This window comes from Eschrichtius robustus, chromosome 3 (assembly GCF_028021215.1).
Source record: "Eschrichtius robustus isolate mEscRob2 chromosome 3, mEscRob2.pri, whole genome shotgun sequence".
Lineage (NCBI taxonomy): Eukaryota > Metazoa > Chordata > Mammalia > Artiodactyla > Eschrichtiidae > Eschrichtius > Eschrichtius robustus.
Genome location: NC_090826.1, coordinates 188,160,515 through 188,179,041, shown reverse-complemented (window position 1 = coordinate 188,179,041; position 18,527 = coordinate 188,160,515). Strand labels below are relative to the sequence as shown.

Sequence of the window (18,527 nt, the reverse complement as noted above, 5' to 3'; positions counted from 1 at the left end):
CTGGGCGCGGAGCGTGGAGGGGCCCCGCCCGCCTGCCTGGACTTGGACCCCGGGTGGAGGGGGGTGGACAGAGCGCAGGAAACCAGCAGCTGAGCCAGGTTTCCTGAGGGTGGTCAGAGGCAGCTGGACCGGAGGCTGGGCCAGACCAGGCTGTGCGGGTGGGCAGAGCGGGCGGACGCCAGGACCCAGTGCGGAGGGCAAAAACTGGGGTCATCTTCAGGAAAAGGCCAGGGTGTGGTGTGCGGATGTGGGGTGGGTGTGTGTGTGCACGTGTGTGCAGCGTGCCCTGTGCTCCTGACGGCGTCTCCCCTTGCACCGCAGGGAGCAGGAAGGTAAGCGCATGCCCCACGCTCACTGGGCAGGACAGCCTGCTTTGAAACTGATGGTCTCTTCTCTCCTCTCTTGGGGCCGCGCCTCATCCCCGGAGCAGGAGGAGCCATGGAAGGTATGGGGGACGGATGGGGTGGGCAGGAGGGGTGGCGTGGAGGGAGCACATTGTCCCCGCCCCTTGCTCTCAGCTGAGCAAAGACCCTCCACCAATCCCAGCTCCTAACTGGGGTCAGCCCGAACCCTGGTGCTCAGGTCTTGGGGCAAAAGGTTTAAAGCTGTCTCTATCCCCCACCAGGTGGTTCACACGGAATCACTGCTTTTTTTCCAATTAATTATTTTTGCTCTTTTTCTCTAATTTTTTTTTACCATGTAAAGTTTTAAATGCACATAAAAGTGGCAAAAATAGAATAATGCACCCCCCGTGCACCCATCACCCAGCTCAGCAACCGTCAACTTACAGCCCATCTTCTCTCACTTACTCCGTCTCTGCCCAGTATTTTAGAGCAGACAAATCATCTGCAGACATCACAGCATCCCACGCTTACATAGTTCAGTATGAATCTCTGAAAGATAAGCACTATTTAAAAAACATAACCATAATACCGTGATCACACCTAAAAACGTTCAGTTTAATACTTTATCAAATGAGATTATGAAGGTGTTCAGGTATCTGAGGCACGTCATGCAGACATGAAGACGTTATTACCTGGCGAGGGTCCACTCTGACCCTCGGATCTTTGCCCTTCCTACTTGCTGATCATTATCATTATCTTGGTCCTCTCCTCAGCGTGGTGCCCCTTCTCCCTGCAAGCACCTAACCTTCCCTTCCTCCTGAGTACTTGACACATGCCAGTGGTCAAGAGGCCTCTCTCTGTCCCTACCGTGCCCCCAATTGGCCCAGCATGGCCCTTGGGCCCCTCAGGCTTCTGCCCCCGGGAAGGGTGGATCCTGCCCCTTAGAGGCTCAGCAGACCCTCAAAAGCACCATGTCAGCACATCGTGCATGGACACTGGGAGGAGGGTCTCTCGGAGAGAACCAGGGGGCTCGGGAGCTGACCCTTGTTCCCGAGTCTTCTGGGGAAAGTGGGGGCTTCTTGCATTTGAGGCTCTTCCAGGGGTACCTGACAAAGAGGAGACACAGAGACACTCACAGGAGAACCCGGGGGGGGGCCTTGGGAGTCAGTTCTCAAGGAACACCACTCACATCAGAGGCTATTTGAATATTTTTTGAATCAAAAATCTAGCTCCACCTTCAGTTGTGTTTCCTGCAGACTCTCCATACGGTGGGTTTTCCTTTGCTTTGGAGGATTTGCCAGCTCCTGACAACAGGTTTTGGGGGATGAGGTTTGAGCCATAGACTCTGGATTTGGTACCAATCTGCCTGCTACCCACACTAGGATTTGGCTGTGAATTAACAAAATAATTCTCCACTGCGTTGGTGGTCTGAGTCCCTGGAGTGTCTGCCTTGCTTGCAGTGAATGGACCACACCCGGCTCCCTGGTAGCTAAGTCCCCGGCTGCCAGCGACCAAGAGAGCGAGGTCTGGAAGGGTGTCACTAAGCCTACAGGATGGACAATCCCAGGGCCTCTGCTTCCTTCAGGAGATAATAGTTCTACAGGCAGTCGGCCTTCCTAGAGTGGGAGTGCTGGGCCGTGCTTCCTTGCACTGGGCCGCTTCCTTCCAAGTCTGCCCTGTGCCCGGCTCTCCTGGAGACTGAAGATGTCTCGTGGGTCCCTGAGAGGCTCCTTCGGGGTCGGGATGTGGAGGGGTCTGACAATAGTGCGTTGTTCCCACTCTGGGGCCTCTGTCCCCGCGAGAGGGAGACGGGAGCTCTGGGGTCTGGAAGCAGGAAGTGACCAGGTACCCTGAGTGCCCCCCAGGGCCCAGGCACAGCCAAGCATCACCGAGAAGGGAGTGCAGTTATTTCCCCTTTGCTGACCCCTGAGGCTCAGGGAAGCCACCGGAGCGGGTCTAGGAGTTGGTGGGCCAGGGCCTGGGCTCCACGGCCCACACCCGCGCCACCATGCACCGTCCACTCCTGCCCCGTCCTCCTGCCCCCAGGCTAACCTGTCTCGCCTCTCCCCTCGCGGCTGCCGCTCCCCGACCTCAGAAGAGGAAGCCCGGAGAGAGGACGGGACGGCGGTGCAGATCTGCCTGTCCCTGTGCTCCCACCCTGTCGTCCCAAGTTGCCCCCATGAGGAGGGGCCTGCACTGGGGTGGGGACAGTTGTGGAGCGGCCGGGGCCACTGCCCCTTTCCGTGCTTCCCGAGAGGGACCCAGGCTGGCCAGTCCCCCACCCGCTCCAAGTCCAGGATCCAGAGGGGACCGATATCCGCCCCGCTGCACACACAGTGTTCTGTGCTGGCCCCGCCCTCTTAGGGGACAGCCCCCGGGGAAGGGTGGCCGGGGTGGGAGGGGCCTGGGGACAGAATCATGGGGAGAGCAGCTGGGGGACTGGAAATAGCCCGAGTAGCAAGGACGGTATGTCAGCCTGCAAGTGTGCACGGCTGCAGGTGGACGGGGCAGGGTGGGGGCACAGACTCGGACTGAATTTTAGCGGGAACTTTCTGGTAGTGACGTCTGAGGATGCGGGGGCAGCTGGGGCGAGGTGGGAACTGAAACATCAGATGGGGTGGGAGAGGTGTTAACAAGATGGGTTGAAGGTGGACCCCACACCTGGCCATGCCCTTGCTAGCCAGCCCTCCCCTCTCACCCCTTCTGGAAGGATCTTCTTTGAGGTAAGGGTCCTGCAGGGATCAAAGAACAGGACTCTCCAGGCCTCAGAGAGGACTCAGACCTAGAACAAGAGTGGAAGCAGGGGGTGTGGATGCAGGGTGTGGAGGCTGGGGGTGGAGGTGGGTGTGGAGGCAGGGGGTGGAGGCTGGGGGTGGAGGCAGGAGGTGGAGGCAGGGTGTGGAGGCTGGGGGTGGAGGCAGGGAGTGGAGGCAGGAGGTGGAGGCAGGGTGTGGAGGCAGAGAGTGGAGGCAGGGGGTGGAGGCAGGGTGTGGAGGCAGGGGGTGGAGGCAGGGTGTGGAGGCTGGGGGTGGAGGCAGGAGGTGGAGGCTGGGGGTGGAGGCGAGGGGTGGAGGCATGGGGTGGAGGCTGGGGGTGGAGGCAGGGAGTGGAGGCAGGGGGTGGAGGCAGGGGGTGGAGGCAGGGGATGTGAACATTTCTGTGCTGGCCTCACCACCCCCCCCACCTCCAGGCTTTCCAGCCCCCCTGCCAGGAGGCCACCACATGTAGTGCCTCAGTCAAGGTCATCATCAGCACCCCCTGCAGGCGGATCCCTGTGCCTGGTGCCATGCTGTCGAATGTGTCTATCTACTCGGAGTGCCTGACTGGGGTGGGGTCTACACCCTGCCAAGCAAGTGGATGAAAACAGAAACCCCCCTGACTCTTTGGACCGTACATACGTCCACATGCGGGGCGGCTCCTCCACCCACACGCAGTCCTGCTTTGGTCTCTTTCAAATACAGATGAAGGGTCTCCAGGGTCTGAGCCCGGGACAGGCGCTCCCCTGATCCCTGTGGTGCCGCATCGGGGGACGGGGTGGGGAAGGGGGCTGAGTCGACAAAAAGAGCCTGGCAGACAGCCCCCACCCCTTCTCTGGTGCCGCCCAGCACCCGCCTGGCCTTCCCAGAGGCCTCCAGGTGCAGAGCCGGTCTCCAGGCCCCTGAGAAGGGGCTGATAGTAAATGTTTTAGGCTTTGTGGCCACCTGGTCCCTGTGGAAGCCACTCAACTCTGTTGTTGCGTGAAAGCAGCTTGGGCCGTGCTCCAATAAAACTTTATTTAGAAACAGTCTGGGGGCCAGATTGGGCCATAGTTTGCGGACTTCTGGTTTAAACCAAGAACAGAGTAGCCCCCATCTTGTCACATCAGTCACCCCCAAATTCATCTGGAACCTGGATGTCGCTGGCCCCCTCCCCACACCTCCGCCCCGGGCTCTGCCTGCCAGCACGAGCGTGTTCACTGTGTCTGGTTCACTTCTCCAGAACAGGAGGAGGAAGTGGAAGAAGAGGCTGGAGGCGGGACTGACGCTGAGGAGACCAACACTGAAGGTGAGGCTCCGCCCGGGGGTGAGGGTGCGAGGGGCTCTGTCCTGGAGCTCGGGGTGGCGAGAGACCCAGAGCCACTCCTACAGCAGCAAGAAATCCGCCTGGACTGAGCTTTGCAGCCTGGGCGGCCACTCATCCTGTCGGGGCTCAGCCCTCGGTCGCCCTGTCAGTAAACGCTGGCCACGTGCCCCTCTGGTGCCCAGTGGTCTTGGGCCCAGGGCAGGTGCAGACAGACAGTTCCGGACCCCAGACCCCCACAGGGCACACTTGGCCGAGGACCTGTTGCAGGGAGCCTCTTGGCAGGGGTTTGAGCTCGGAACCAGGACCTTAACTGATTTCTCACGTTCTGTTTAGAAGGTGGAGAAGAGGAAGATAAAGAGGCTGAAGGTGAGGCCCGCTGGGCGTTGGGAGGAGGCGCTGGGGGTCCGGGGAGCCCCTCTAGCAGCTTGGGGGAGACCCCAGGGAGGCGGGGGAGGGGCTGGGGAAGGCAGGACAGAACTCGGTGATCATGCGTGTTTGGAGGTTGGGCTCCTCCTTGCAGAGGAGCTGCCTCGGTGGCGCCCGGGGGGAGAGGGGCGATGTCCAAGGGCCCAGGCAGGGCAGGGCAGTGGTCACAGCCACGTCCACACACGAGGCGCCTGGAGCCCGGCTGAACCACTCGAGGGTGGGGAGTCTGGGGGAGGAGATCCCAGGCATGGATGGTCCATGGGGTGGGTCACTGCTGCGGTCATTGTTGGCCGCCAGCCTTCACCAGGGGCCCAGGTGGCCCCAGTCACGCCTCTGGAGGGGCGCAGCCAGTGGGTCTTGGGGTCACGCCCCATCAGCTTCCTGGTCCCAGGCCGCCAGGAGGTCTGGGGGCAAGCGAGGAGGCAGAGGCTCGGGAGGGGACTCTGGGGCCAGGACCCCCAGGGACCGTGCCCTGGACCCCTCCTCACTGTGAGGCCAGCACTGCTGAACGAGAGGGCTGTGCGTGCGTGCGTCCCCCGAGACTCCCCCGGGGAGCAGCCCCGAGAGGGAGTGTGGGGTTTGCAACCCTGCGGCTTAGTTCTTTGGGTGCTCCTGCAACCCGGGGCTGGGAGGGACTCAGGTGGATGGGGAAACGGAGGCCCACAGGTGCCCAGCTCATCAGGGGCAGAGTGGGACCAGATCCAGGCCTCCTGACCCCGTGGCCGTGTGCTTCCCTTCTCTCCAGATGGCCCAGTGGAGGAGTACAAGCCCAAGCCCAGGTGAGTGGTGAGGCCCTGGGAGCAGAGGGCCCATGAGGGAGGACAACTGGGACAGGACCGCAGTGCACGGTGGCACAGCGGGCACAGACCACCACGTATGGTTTTACAGGTTGTGCACTGCACAAGAGTCTCTGCCGTCTGCTGCCAGGGTGTGTGGGGTTGGGGGAGATGGGGGCTGAAATCCACCCACACTCCATCACCAATTCCGGGCCCTGCCCCCGTCAGCACTATGTCCATCTAGAGGAAAATGATGAACTAGCTGTGGCCCTGGGTGGACACCTTGTCCGACCCCACAGGAGAGCTGGGACTCCATCCTCAGTGGCTGAGGTGGGACCGGGGGGTGGGGAAGAGGGAAGAAAATTCGGGGGAGCCAAGCAGTGAAAGTGTGTCAGCCTCGGCGTGTGGCTTCAGAGCGTCACAAAGGGCCACACAGGGCAACTTGTTGCCACACACGTGACCCTGCCTGGGAGCTCTGGGTGCTGGGTGGGATGGGTGTTTCGGGAATGCCAACGCCGCCAGCTGACGGCGCCTCAGCACACGCAGGCGTCTCCCCGCGGTGCCTTCCAGCTAGAGTGGATGGTCTGAAACCAGCCCAGCCCGACAGTCCAGCCCCTTCCCCGTTCCCCCGCTGGTGTGAGCGCTGCAGTGTCTCGGTTCAGCCCCACACAGACGAGGCAGACGGGAAACCAAGGCCCAGCGCCCGGGGTCTGGAGTCCCACGGCGAGTGTGGGAGGGGGTGGGGACCGCCGCGGCCTCTTGGGCTCCTGGGGAGGTCCCATGGGTCAGCCAAGCTGTCACTCGTGCAGCCTCTCTACTTCCTGGCTGGGTGGTTGTGAGCCAGGCGCTATGTCTCAGAGTCTCGGCTTCCTTGAGTGAGACGACTGGTTCCTACTCTGTGGGTAAACGTGAGGGCACGTGCGGGTGCCGTGGGACCCTGGTGCTGAGTGGCCTGGGGGCTCCTGTGTGCACACCACGCTGGTGTCACTGTGCCAGTGGCCGGGTGGCGGCGGCCGCGTTTCTGCAGGGAGGAGAGGACCTTGCCCGCCCAAGCACCGCAGCCCCTTGGTCCAGGGAGGGCTTGGTGCTCACACCTCCTTCTGCCCACCAGGCTGTTCATGCCCAACCTGGTGCCGCCCAAGATCCCCGACGGAGAGAGAGTGGACTTCGACGTGAGTTGGGGCTTCGGGAGGGCAGGCCCCCTGGGAGAGACCTCAGGACCTCCTGGCGGAGGGGAGGTCACGGGCGGGGGGCACACAGTGCCCGACAGTGTCCTGGGTCCGGCCCCAACTGCTCTCCTGGACCCAGGCCCCTCCCCCCTGGCATGGGGGAGGTGGGCAGCCTCTGAGCCCCGCCCCCCCACCCAGGACATCCACCGGAAGCGCATGGAGAAGGACCTGAACGAGCTGCAGACGCTGATTGAGGCGCATTTCGAGAACCGCAAGAAGGAGGAGGAGGAGCTGGTCTCCCTCAAAGACAGGATCGTGGGTGTCGGGCCCCCTCCCCCGGTGGCTGGGAGTGGGGTCCAGCAAGAGCCCCTGAGGCCCCAGCACCATGGTCTCTTCCCTCCCCCCGCCAGAGGGCTGGAGCTGAGCCATCATCTCTGCCCCCCTACCTCACTCCCACCGGGCACCCCCCCCCCCCACAACCCAGCCACTAACGGAGGGAAGATGCGTGACCTCCAGAATCCCAAACCATTCTCCTGGGGACAGGAGGTTATTTGGATTCCTTTCGCCTCTCTACCTCCTGTGCTGCTTGGCCGACAGCAGGACTTGGCCTCTGTCTCCAGCACAGGGCAGCGGCCAGTGGGGGGGCACTCAGGGGACACGGAGAAGCCCACCTGACATTCTTCAGGTGTTGAGGTCAGTCCCACAGCGGGCGCTCCCTCCGCAGGAGAAACGGCGGGCGGAACGGGCAGAGCAGCAGCGGATCCGGACGGAGCGGGAGAAGGAGCGGCAGACCCGCCTGGCCGTGCGTGACCCCCGCCGGGCCCTCTATGCGCAGACGGGGGCTCAGTCAGGGACGGCGAGCACCCCCTGGGCGCTGGGCGTTGTTTGGGCGAACTAGACAGAAATGCACTGGGCGTTTAAAGACCCCCCCACCCTCAGCCCTGCACAGCGCGCCCCCCGGGAGCTGAGGTCCCATAGCCCCCGTCCCGCGCTGCTGCCAGGGGCCCCGCCTCGGTAATGCCGCCCACCCCTGGGGCCCCATGCTCCTGGCCTGGGGGTGGCGGGCCTCACTGTCAGGAGCTGGGACCCCGTTCGCTCAGTCCCGTGTCCCCGGCCAACAAACTCCAGCACCAGGCCCCATGCCCGGAGTGCCCTCAATCCTCAGGACAGTCTGCTTGGCCACAAAGACCGCCAGCGCCAGTCCAGAAGCAGGGTGTCCGGCCCCCACCCCTAATCCGCTCCCTCCCTGCCGGAAACCAGGAGGAGCGGGCCCGCCGGGAGGAGGAGGAGAACCGGAGAAAGGCGGAAGACGAGGCCCGGAAGAAGAAGGCTCTGTCTAACATGATGCATTTTGGAGGCTACATCCAGAAGGTGGGGGGCCTCCAGGCGTCCCGTGTCGTGAGGAGTGCCTGTGCGCGGGATCCCGGGAAGAAATGTCCAGCCGCTGTTGCGAGACTGAGTTCCCACGCCAGACCCGAAGCTGGCGCTCGCCCAGCTGGCTTTCCCTGGGAGGGGCTGCTGGGATTAGGGCTGTGGGCAGAGCCCAGAACACCACTGCCCCTCCCAGCCCTAGCCCCACGCTGGCTGGTGGAGCTGGCAGGCCCTGTGCCCCGTCTCACATCCACCGTGTGTGGCCTCATGCAATCCTGGAGCCTCAGTCTGCTCATCTGTAAAATGGGGTTAATGTCCACCCTGCCTGCTTTGAGAGGGTCAGACGGGCTACCCTGGAACGCGGCTAAGTGCTGCCTAGACGCAGGCTGGTTTGCTCCTGGGAGCTCACCCCCACGTCCTAGTGCTGGTGCCCATCCCCACCAGATACTCCGTTCCCAGGGGCGGAGAAATGGGAAATTGATCTTCTCTGTGCAGCGGACACATCAGAACATTTTCTTAGTTTTCCAAGTCCCCAGCTCAGAACTGGGCCAGCCCCCTGGCCCCTGCGCCCCACGGCGACCCTATGAGCAGGGCCCTGCTGTCCAACGTCCCCACTCCACCCCGGACGCACGTCCAGTAACTAAGGTGGCCCGCGGGTGGGGGGAACCGAGGCACGCAGACGTCCCTCTCTGAGCGGAGGAGACGTCCCTCTCCTTCCCGTGTCTCTGCCTGTGTCCCTGTGCCCTCCCCTCTCCCTGTCTCTGTCACTGTTTGCATCTTTCTCTCTGGGTCTTCCTCTTGCTGTCCTGGCTCTGCAGGCCCAGGTGGGTGCCAGTCCTCAAACCCTCCTCCTCCTCGTAGTTTGGGGAGCCCCAGGAGGGGAAGGCGTCGGGCTGTGGGGCGAGATGTGGGGAGGTAGGGGTCCAGGGAGCCCCCACGTGTCTGTTTCCTGGGGAGCCCAGGCAGTTGCTGGCCTGGGGGTTGCAAGGCCGAGGCTCTGTCCCCGCTGGGTTTGGGGGTGTGGGGATAGGAGGGGGTGTTCTCTAACCCATTCCCCTGCTTCTCACCCCCTCCAGACGGAGCGTAAAAGTGGGAAGAGGCAGACGGAGCGGGAGAAGAAGAAGAAGATTCTGGCCGAGAGGAGGAAGGTGCTGGCCATCGATCACCTGAACGAAGACCAGCTGAGGTGGGGCCCGCACGCTGGGGCTGCACCCGCGAGGGAGGGGCGTCGGGCCGAGGGCAGGGGCACCGGCTCGCCTGAGCCACCAGGGGGTGCTGCCGCCCCACTTATTCCATCGGCGGCTTTGGAGGGACCGTGACGGGCTGGACGGGGCGGCAGAGCCCCGCTCCCCTTCCCCACCTGCGCACGGTGTCGGGACGCCCCCCCCTCCTCCGCGCTTCGGGGCTTTGTCCTGGCGGCGCCGGTGCCCCGTTCTCAGTCCCGGGCACTGCAGTCAGCCGGGGTTGGGGGCCTCAGCAGGCCTGGAGAGGGGAGGAGGGCTGGGATGGGGAGTGGTCAGGAGCAGGAGGGAGGCAGGTGAGGGCCCTTCCTTACTGCCGCCCGCCCACGGCCTGTGCAGGGAGAAGGCCAAGGAGCTGTGGCAGAGCATCTACGACCTGGAAGCGGAGAAGTTCGACCTGCAGGAGAAGTTCAAGCAGCAGAAATACGAGGTGAGCCGGCCGGCCCCGTCCGCAGCCCCACACCACTGCTGCCCGCAGCCCCTCCCCGTCCTGCTCACCTGCCTGCCCGCTGCCTCGTCTGACGGTGCTCAGCGCCCACCGCTGGGCTGGCTGGTGCTTCTGGAGTCTGAGGGTTCGCTGGGGCTGAGCAGACACTTCCTGGGGTTCCATCCCTGGGGTATCCCCACTTCTGGCCTCGAGGCAGCAGCTCAGCGCACTGAGCACGACAGGGGGGACCAGGATGCATGGGCCAGGCCTCCCGGTGGAGGTGGTGGTGGGGACCTCACCAGGGACGCAGTCGCTTCACTTCTCACCGTGATAGCCCGGGGCCCTAGTGTGGGGTCCTGGACGCCAGGCAAGAGAGCGGCTCAGCCCGCTGGTCCTGCCCACCCCGTCCCCAGGCCAGCCGGGTCCTGAGCCGAGTGGGTGCCGGCGGGGTCACTCTCTCTTTCCTCCTTTTCTTACAGATCAACGTTCTCCGCAACAGGATCAACGACAACCAGAAAGTGTGAGCATCGAGCTCCATCCCCCCCTTGCCCCCTCCCCCCTCCTCCCTGTCTCCCAGGCCTCCCACCCCTTCCTCCTCTCCTGTAGGGTCAAAGAGCTCCCCCCGCCTGAGACTGCTGCCCTGTTGAGCCTCTGGAGGCAGCTCCAGGTGGCCCCCTGCCCCTGGCAGCCCTCAGCAGCCCCCCACGCCCCCCACCTACCCACCATGGAGGGCTGCCCCGCGTCCTGTCTGACTGGGCCCTGCTTCTCCTGCAGCTCCAAGACCCGCGGGAAGGCCAAAGTCACCGGGCGCTGGAAGTAGAGCCTCAGCCTCCTCGGAGGCCGAGCCTCCTTCTCCCAGGATCTGCTCCTCGCTGTGTCCCCGCCCTGCACACCCCCGGCTCCCGGGGTCCTCCAGCACCAGAGGCCGACTCCCGCCGCAGACCAGGAGCTGGCCCAGCTGGAAGCCGCACTCGTGCCCGACTGCGCCCCCACGCCCACCCTAGCCAGTAATAAAGGCCACCACGCACCCACGGCGTCCTCTCACTTCTCTTTAGAGGGAGAGAAACTGAGGCGCACCCTGGCCTCCCAGGGACTCGGGGCGGACAGCAGCCCTTAGGGACACAGGCCCCTGGACCAGGGCTTTCGCCCGCTCCCGGTGGGGAGAGGGCGCGGCCCGGGGATGCCCATGTTTTCCCCAGCCTGGGCCGCAGGGCAGAGAGGCTGTGATGGGAGCCCCTGGCGGCACCTCACGGCCCCCAGGCTTCACGAGTGAGTCACTCTCGGGAACAATGAGGCCTCGGTGCACACCTGCTGTCTTCCTCTCTGGGCCAGGGTGCGAGAAGCGGGTAGAGGAAGGAGGCCAGTTTCATCAGGCGGCTCCTCACGCCTCAGAAGACGGCCTGGGCCCATCTGCGTGCCTCGGTCCCCCCCACCATCTGGAGGTCCTCTTGGGCTTGAACTGCGAGCCGGGGTCGCGGGGTCGCAGGGTCCCTGAGCTGAAGAGGCCGGGCCCTGGTCCAGTCGGCAGAGGACGCGGAAGCCGCGTGGGAGGGGTCGGGCCGCCCTGCCCTCTGGAGTCCCCTGAATGCAGCTGTCCCTCCGTCCGGGGTCCTCCACTCACTTCTCACTCCTCCACCGGAAGGGGCACAGTGAACACTTCGGGGTGGGGTGAGGCCTCCCACCGTCTTCCAGGCAGAGTGAGCTCGTTTCTCCCTGCTCTGCACACCCTGGCCCTGTAACTGTCACGGTCATGCCACCTCTTATGCACGGAGGGCAAGTTTCCTGTTCTCTGGGCATCGCCCTTCCATGCTCGAGAGACGTGTGGGCCTCTTTGTCTGGTGCTGTGTGCCGAGCCCCGTGGTAGATGCTGAGATGAAAAGGCTATGGTCCCAGGGCACCTGGGAGGGGTGGGGCCTGGGGTCTCGGCCTCATTCCTTGTTCATTCACTGATTCATTCAGTAAATGTCTCCTGAGCCCCAAATGTATGCTAGCTGCTGTGCCGGGCGGGGGTGCTGTGATTAGACAGGGCCGCCCGACCCTCAGGAGCTCGCAGCCCGGTTGGAGAGAAACACAGCAACAGAAGGCTCCAGCTCCGCGTGATAGCAGGGGTGCACGGGGGCTGAGGCCGTGCAGACCAGGGCCCCCCGGGCCCACCCTGGCAGGTAGGAGGGCTTTCTGGAGGAAATGGTGTCCTCACCAGGCCCCAGAGGGTGAGGAGGAGAAACTCGGGGCAGGGGGGCGGGCAGGGAGGGAAGGGGCAGCACAGACATAGGCCCTGGTAGCAGAGACCAGCCTGACGCGTTCACGGAGCCCAAGGGCTTGTGGTGGGACCAGGAGGGCCCCCTGCACAGGCCCGAAAGAGCAGGGCGGCAGGTGGCAGGCCCTCGGGCCCACGGGGGGCTCTCACCACTGCCCCCGGGAGACCCACCGGAGCTCCTGGGCACGGCCCCCCTCACGCTCCCCAGTCGACAACTGCATCAGTGTCCCAGCCCCTCCTCCGTAATGGTCTCCTCTCCTGCCACCAGAGAGAGGGGCATCGAGCCCAGAAGTGGACACCAGAATTTTCCAACCACCACCAAGTCCCCACAGGCTCTGCTTCCTGTGTCCCAGCCTCTCCTTGGAGCAGCAGGACGGAATGATGGTGAGGTCTCGGTCCCGAGTGCTGCACCTCCCCTCCCGACAGGGTCCCCATGAGCGTCTCTCTGCTCCAATGGACATGGTCTTGCCTTTGAAAACCCTGTGCAGAGGCGGACGCGGAGGGCAGCCTCGCTGCCTTACTCTGAACCTCCCTGAGGCCAGGTCCCGCTTCTCTCTTCTCCTGGGGTCCCCTGGTGTCCAGGAGAGGCCCTCGGGTGCCCCAGCGCCATCCCCATGCAGAGCTGGCCGTGCTCTGACTGCGGCAGGTGGTCCAGTCCCCACCCCGGCACCGTGAAATGAGCCCTACCCTTGACCCGAGTGCCGCCTCTGGCTGGAGGCCAGCAGGTCCCTGTGTGCCCTTCCATAAGCACCGTCCATAAGCGAAGGGTCTGGGCAGGCGGGCTCACCAAGGAGAGAGTGAGTGAGGGCCAGGGCCCAGAGCCTAGGGCAGGGGGCCCTTCCAAGTCCAAGGCAAGGGTGTGCGCTCTCCCCATTCTCTCCTGGGAAGCGGGGGGACCACGACGTGTGCACCGAAACCCCTTGATGGACTCTGGATGTGGAGGTGCCTGGGGGGGGGGCACACCCGCCTCCCCCTCAGCTCTTCCTTTATTCCATCACTCTTGTGCTGTCCACGCAGCCGGGGCAGAACCACACACTAAAGGTGGGGGATGGCCAGGAGCCGGCCTGGGTGTCCTGACCAGCTGCCCACCAGACACCCTGACCCCTGCTGTGCCCAGCGTCCCCTGTACCCCAGGCACCCCAATCCTTCCGGGTCCCACCTTGCCCTGCTCTGGCCACACCCCTTGCGTCGGGGGTCTGTTGGCCCCCTGTGTACCCACGTGCTCAGGGAAAATGACCTCCGGGCTCCGAGGCTCTGGGCCAGAGACGGAGACCCTTCCCGTCCCTCAGGTCCTCTCTCCACACTGGCGCGCGTCCCTGGCAGAGCTGGTTCAGATTATGCCCACTTTCAAGGTGGAAAAGCTAAGAGAGAACAACGGGTTCTCCTGGGGCCTGCTTGCCTTGAAACCCAGCGCTTCCAGCTGGAGACCACGTCGAAGTCCAGCCCTGCACTTCCCAGCTGTGTGGCTTTGGGCAAGTTGCTTGCCTTCTCTGTGCTTGAGTTCCCTCATCTGAAAAACAGAGCTGCACCTGTGCGGTAACCAGCACAGTGCTCACTGCCCATCAAGTGTGTGATGAATGTTGGCCGCTGTCCCTGCTATTTTAGCTGTAACCTGTCACCGGCCCCCTCCAGGGCTCAAGGTGTGTGGAAGCCAGGTCAGCAGCGCTGGGCCCTGGCTGGGCCTCCTTGTGCGGGGTCTACAGAGCCCCCAGAAGCCTCTTTTCTCTCTGGGTTCCAGGTCAGGCCTTCTCCTTTAGAGACCCCAGGGGCTGGGGGCCGCATGATCTGGCTGCTGCTGGCCGTCCCTCCCTGGCGCTGGCCTGGGTCGGCGCCACTGCCCACGGAAAGCGGCAGAACTGGCTCCCAGCCGGGCTCCACCCCCTGATACTGCAGCCTGGTTTCTGGAAAGGGTGGGGCAGGACTCGCCCTGGGGCCGGGGGTGGGGGGGGGGCTGGTGGCGCTCCTCCTGGCCAGACTCTCCCGCTGGCCCAGGTGTCTGTGTCCCTGTGGGGTCGCCGCCGTGGCACTGGCCTCTCTGGGCTCGCTTCCCCGGGAAGTCCAGCCTGCCCGCCAGGCCGACGTTGGGGGAGACAGTGTGAACTGGAGAAATGCCTGGGAGAGGGCAGGCTCACCCCTTTCCCCACACACAACACGCCCTCATGTGTTCCTCCCTCTGCCCCGTGCACGCCTGTGCTGGCCGCTTTACACGTGTCCTCTCTGGCCAACCACCCACGGTCCCCAGGCCACATCCCCTGTCGATGGGGAATCAGGTTCAGAGGTTTAGGCGCTGTCTGAGGGCCGTTCACTTAGTAAGTGCAAAGCTGGGGTTTGCACCGGATCTACGGCTCCAGAGCCAGGACTGCCTAGCTTGTGGGCCTTGCTGCTGGGAGCACCCCAAACCTCCCCAACTGCAGAGCCCCCCCCGCCCCCCGGGAACCCTGGGAACCGGCTGGGGGGGCCTGGGTCGATGCGGGGCAGGAGGGCAGGGCTGGGCTCTGCTCCCTCCCCCGCAGCCCAGAAACGGCAGCCCCTCCTGGCAGCCTCTCTGCCTTGCCCGTCCGTCCGTCAGCCTGCAAGTCTGGCCTTTCTGCCCCCTGGGGAGCTGGGGGACCAGACAGGGGATGCGCCCCGTTCAGCACGGGGAGGCCAGCCTGAAGGTGGCTCTGGAATGAGCAGCAGATGGGGAGTTCCAGGGGGCTTTGCCCGGAGGGGCGGGGACTCAGTCAGGGGCCTCGCCCTCCTGGGGCGATGACAGCCCGTTCTTGCGACCACGGGGTCGGGGGGCATCCGGAAGCACCTGTCACTGCTTTGCTGCTGGGCCACCTGGCTGCACAGAGAGGGACCCCAGGGTGGAGGGGCTGGGCCTGTTCCCTGGCCCCAGGGAACCTTTGCAGCCCCTGCACTCCAGCCATATGGAGTTAGCTCTTCCGTTTGCCCAAACGACCCGCACGCTCCCACCGCCGCCATCTCCTCCCTGTCCCTGGACGGCCCTCCTTCCCGCTCTCCCGTCCATCCCTCGGGGCCTCGCTCAAGTCACTGCTTCGCCAGCAGTCGTGCGGGGAAGACCAGCTCCTGTGGCCTCCCGGGCGATGCCTCCCTGAGAGCCCCAGGCTGAAGGCCCTTCGCTCTGGGCCTGTGATTCAGAGGCCAGGTCTGGGCGCCCCACGCCCTCCCCGGCACCCGCCCCGGACCCTCGGCTCCACCCACCCGCTCATCCCTGGTTCTCAGCCTCCACCCCACTGGCTACAGGAACTTAAATGGCTCTCATTGGAAGGCTCAGGAGAAAACTGTTCCCACGTGGCGCTAAGCGCCCAGGCCCCAGGGGCAGCCCCGCCCCGTGGCCCGGCACTTCCGAAGACCGGCTGCACTGCACAGCTTCAGGGAGCCCCAGTCCCAAAGCAGTTTCCGCATAAAGTGGGGCCGTGGCACTGGCACCCCGCAGGAGGCGGGCAGGGCTGCTCTTAGGAAAGCGGAGGGCGGGGTGGAGGGGGGTGTGACCCCCCTGGAGGCTCCGGGCTGAGAAGTGCTGAGATGGGGCTGAGATCATCGTGCTGGGCTTGCAGAGGGAGGGTCGGGAGACCCTGTACAGCACAAGCTGCCGCACCCCTCCCCTCTCCCCACCCACCCCTCCCCTGCCAGTTCCCCGGAGGAGCAGCCCACGGGTGCAGGTTGCTGAGAATGAAGGGAGGGGTCACTTCATTTCTGCTCGGTGGTAATGGACAAGCAGTTTTTTTTTCCTCTGGACTTGACGTGGTCACCCCTCTGGCTCCACATCTCCTACCTTCTGGGGTCCAGGGCAGGCGGTGAGTAGTGGGCATAACTTACAAGCCAGCTCCTCGACGACACAGACAAACGATGTTAGATCAACATCGGGCCCTTGCTGTGCGCTGGGGCACCATGTGTAATTCACGTGTGATATCTCGGTCCCACACCGAGTCAGGGCCCACATAAATAACACCCTCTATGTGAGGAACTGGGGCTCAAAGAAGTTGGGTGACTCATCCAAGGCCATGCAGGGCAGGACCTTTGTTGTTTTGATTATGATTTTTAAATTATTTGCATGGTACGCTTTGTACCAAATTGGGTATCTGATAGAAACCAAGAAAAGCATATTTTCAAGCAATTGCTTCTGTATTTTAGCCAACAAATGTTTGAATAATTTCTGATTATACGATGCAAAGTCTGCGTGCAGCAGTCCTGATGGTGGGGAAAAGAGTGTGAAATAACATTCACACCTGTCTATTGCCAGCTTTTGATGGCTCCCCGGGCACTCTGCTGGCGGTCTGGCTGGTGAGCGTGAGGTCTGGCCGCTGTCCTTGCTCAGATTAACATCGGCCTCACCCCACTCAGCCGTGGTGGTTGGTTTTCTCATCTCTCTCCTTCTACACTGGGAGCTTCCTGGGGCCCTGGCTTGTTCATCTGTGGAGCCCAGTGTCCACCCACATATGGTGAATGGATGGAGGAAGAGATCTTTCTCATCCAGCCTGTCTGGTACGGGATTTGATCACCTGAACATCAAATATTGACGGGGAGGGAAAATAAGGCAAAACCGTCACATTATAGCTGTACTAGCTTGTAGAGTCAGAGCACTGAATCAACCCCAAACAACGGAAACTAGAAAAAGAACAACTTTGATCTTGAAAGGTCGAGATGTTCGCCTCACTCATGTGACATCAGTGTGAGCACCGGGTCTGACTGATGACCAGTCTTTCTACCGTGAGGCTCATCCATCCTTCCGTGAATCCAACACACACGCAGCGAGCACAGAGCCTAGGGCAGGTAGTGACTGTTGTCAGGGTCATAACTGGCAACAGGGCAGGTGCTCCAGGTCTTCAGAGACCAGGGAGAGAGAAAGTAAACACATTAAGCCAATGAATAGATAGATACTAATATACAGATAGAGGTATGCACATGTACACACTTAGACACACACATGTGGAATGTGGGAGCCATGGCTGGGTTGGCGCCCAGAGTGAACAGGGGTCCACAGAGGAGGAGCGCGGAGCTGCCGGGAGCAGAGGGAATGCAGGGCAGGGAGGTTGGTGTGATCCGGGGCCTGAAAGAGCCAGGCAAGAGGAGGTGGGGGAGGAGTCGGGGAGGCCGGCAGGGTCCTGGGGGCCGGGGGAAGGGGGTCGATTTTCCTCTGAGTGTGATGGGAGGTCACGGAGGGTTTCAGGCAGGAGGACACACTTTGGTTTACGTTTCAAAAAAGATCACTTTGGCGGTGAAGCTGCCAGAAAGCACGTGGGGAGACAGGTGGGAGGCTGTTACCATGGCGACAGTGGGGCAGCAGGTGGGGCAGGTGAGGCAGGTGAGGTCCTGGCTGGGGGTGGAGGAGATGAAGAGATGGGGTCTGAGATCTGTTGGTGTAGAATCTTGTGGCGAGAGTGCCCTGCAGGTTGCTTTGTTTCCAGTGCGCAGGTTCTGATCCGCTCCCCAGCGCTGCCTCACCTGGTCCCTCCAGCATCACCCCAGACCCGGGAGGGCCTGGTGGGAAGAGCAGTCTGCCGCCCGAGGGACGTGCCCCCAGACCCGGCTGCTCTGAACCAGAGCTGCTCAGAGACACACCACAGCGAGATGGGCATTTGCCCCAGGAGTTGAGCCCGTGCAGGTTCCTTTACCAGGAAAGTCTTGCTACAGGAGAAACACACACGCAGTTGGGCTCAGCCATGGGCTTCGGGATGCAGCCATCCTGCGTTCTGCCATGAGGGCTCCTGTGGCCCAGGACTGGAAACAGTGCCCGCACTCCCACCACTGCTGCTCTAGCCACAGTCAGGGTGCCTGGCACCCCGGCTTCCTGCCACGATCAGGGCCCGCGAGGCCTCTACCCTGGGCGCGTCCTCCGTGGGGCAGACCACACCACCTGTGTGTGCCCCGGACACCCCCAGACCCAGGAGAGGGCCCAGGGGTGACTGCGTGTGGCCGGTGGGGCTTGGGGGAGCTTGGACGGGGGGCTGTGATGGGGCTCAAGGTCCTCCCAGAGTCAGAGGAGACGGGGTGGAAGAAACAGGTTGGGCCGCTGGCCAGGGCCTCGGCTACCACAGCTAGGGAGGCCTGGCCTTTCCAGGGCTTCTCCAGTCCACGGAGGCCGAGGTGCGCGTAGGGCGCTGTGGGACCAGCTGCAGGGGACAGGATGGGGAGGGCTTACCGTAAGCTCTAGAAAGGCTCAAAGTAGCTACCCCTCCCCCAGGGCAAGAGAAGGCGGTTTGGGGGGCTTGACTGTGGAAAGCTGGGGGGCTGGGAGCGTGGGGACCCGGAGCGCAGTTTAGTGTCCCTGAAGAGAAGTGGGCGCATCACAGCATGGCCCAGAGCTGCAGTCCGGCGAGTCTGCCGCTTGGACTGTCCCCTCCACGACCCGCCTCTCGGGCGCCCTCCGGCCCCTCTGAGCCTGCGGACGATGAAGCAGAGGGCCCGATGGAGCCTCTACGTGGAGGGGAGGGGAATGGTCTGATAC

At 63.3% G+C, this 18,527-nt stretch overlaps 1 protein-coding gene across 2 annotated transcripts; it reads left to right on the top strand.

Moving 5' to 3' along the window:
- The first annotated feature begins 360 nt into the window (after positions 1-360).
- TNNT2 (troponin T2, cardiac type) lies at positions 361-10,770 on the top strand. Of its 2 annotated transcripts, none has more exons than XM_068538584.1 (12): positions 361-445; positions 4,323-4,388; positions 4,743-4,772; positions 5,578-5,611; positions 6,720-6,780; positions 6,976-7,092; positions 7,502-7,579; positions 8,038-8,148; positions 9,225-9,334; positions 9,729-9,819; positions 10,296-10,336; positions 10,591-10,770. In XM_068538584.1, exons 1-12 carry the CDS (start codon positions 439-441, stop codon positions 10,634-10,636), a joined length of 792 nt encoding a protein of 263 aa, XP_068394685.1. In that variant the 5' UTR covers positions 361-438; the 3' UTR covers positions 10,637-10,770. The 2 variants fall into 2 exon arrangements, with proteins under 2 accessions (XP_068394685.1, XP_068394684.1); XM_068538583.1 differs by having other exon boundaries at positions 4,740-4,772.
- Positions 10,771-18,527: the final 7,757 nt, after the last annotated feature.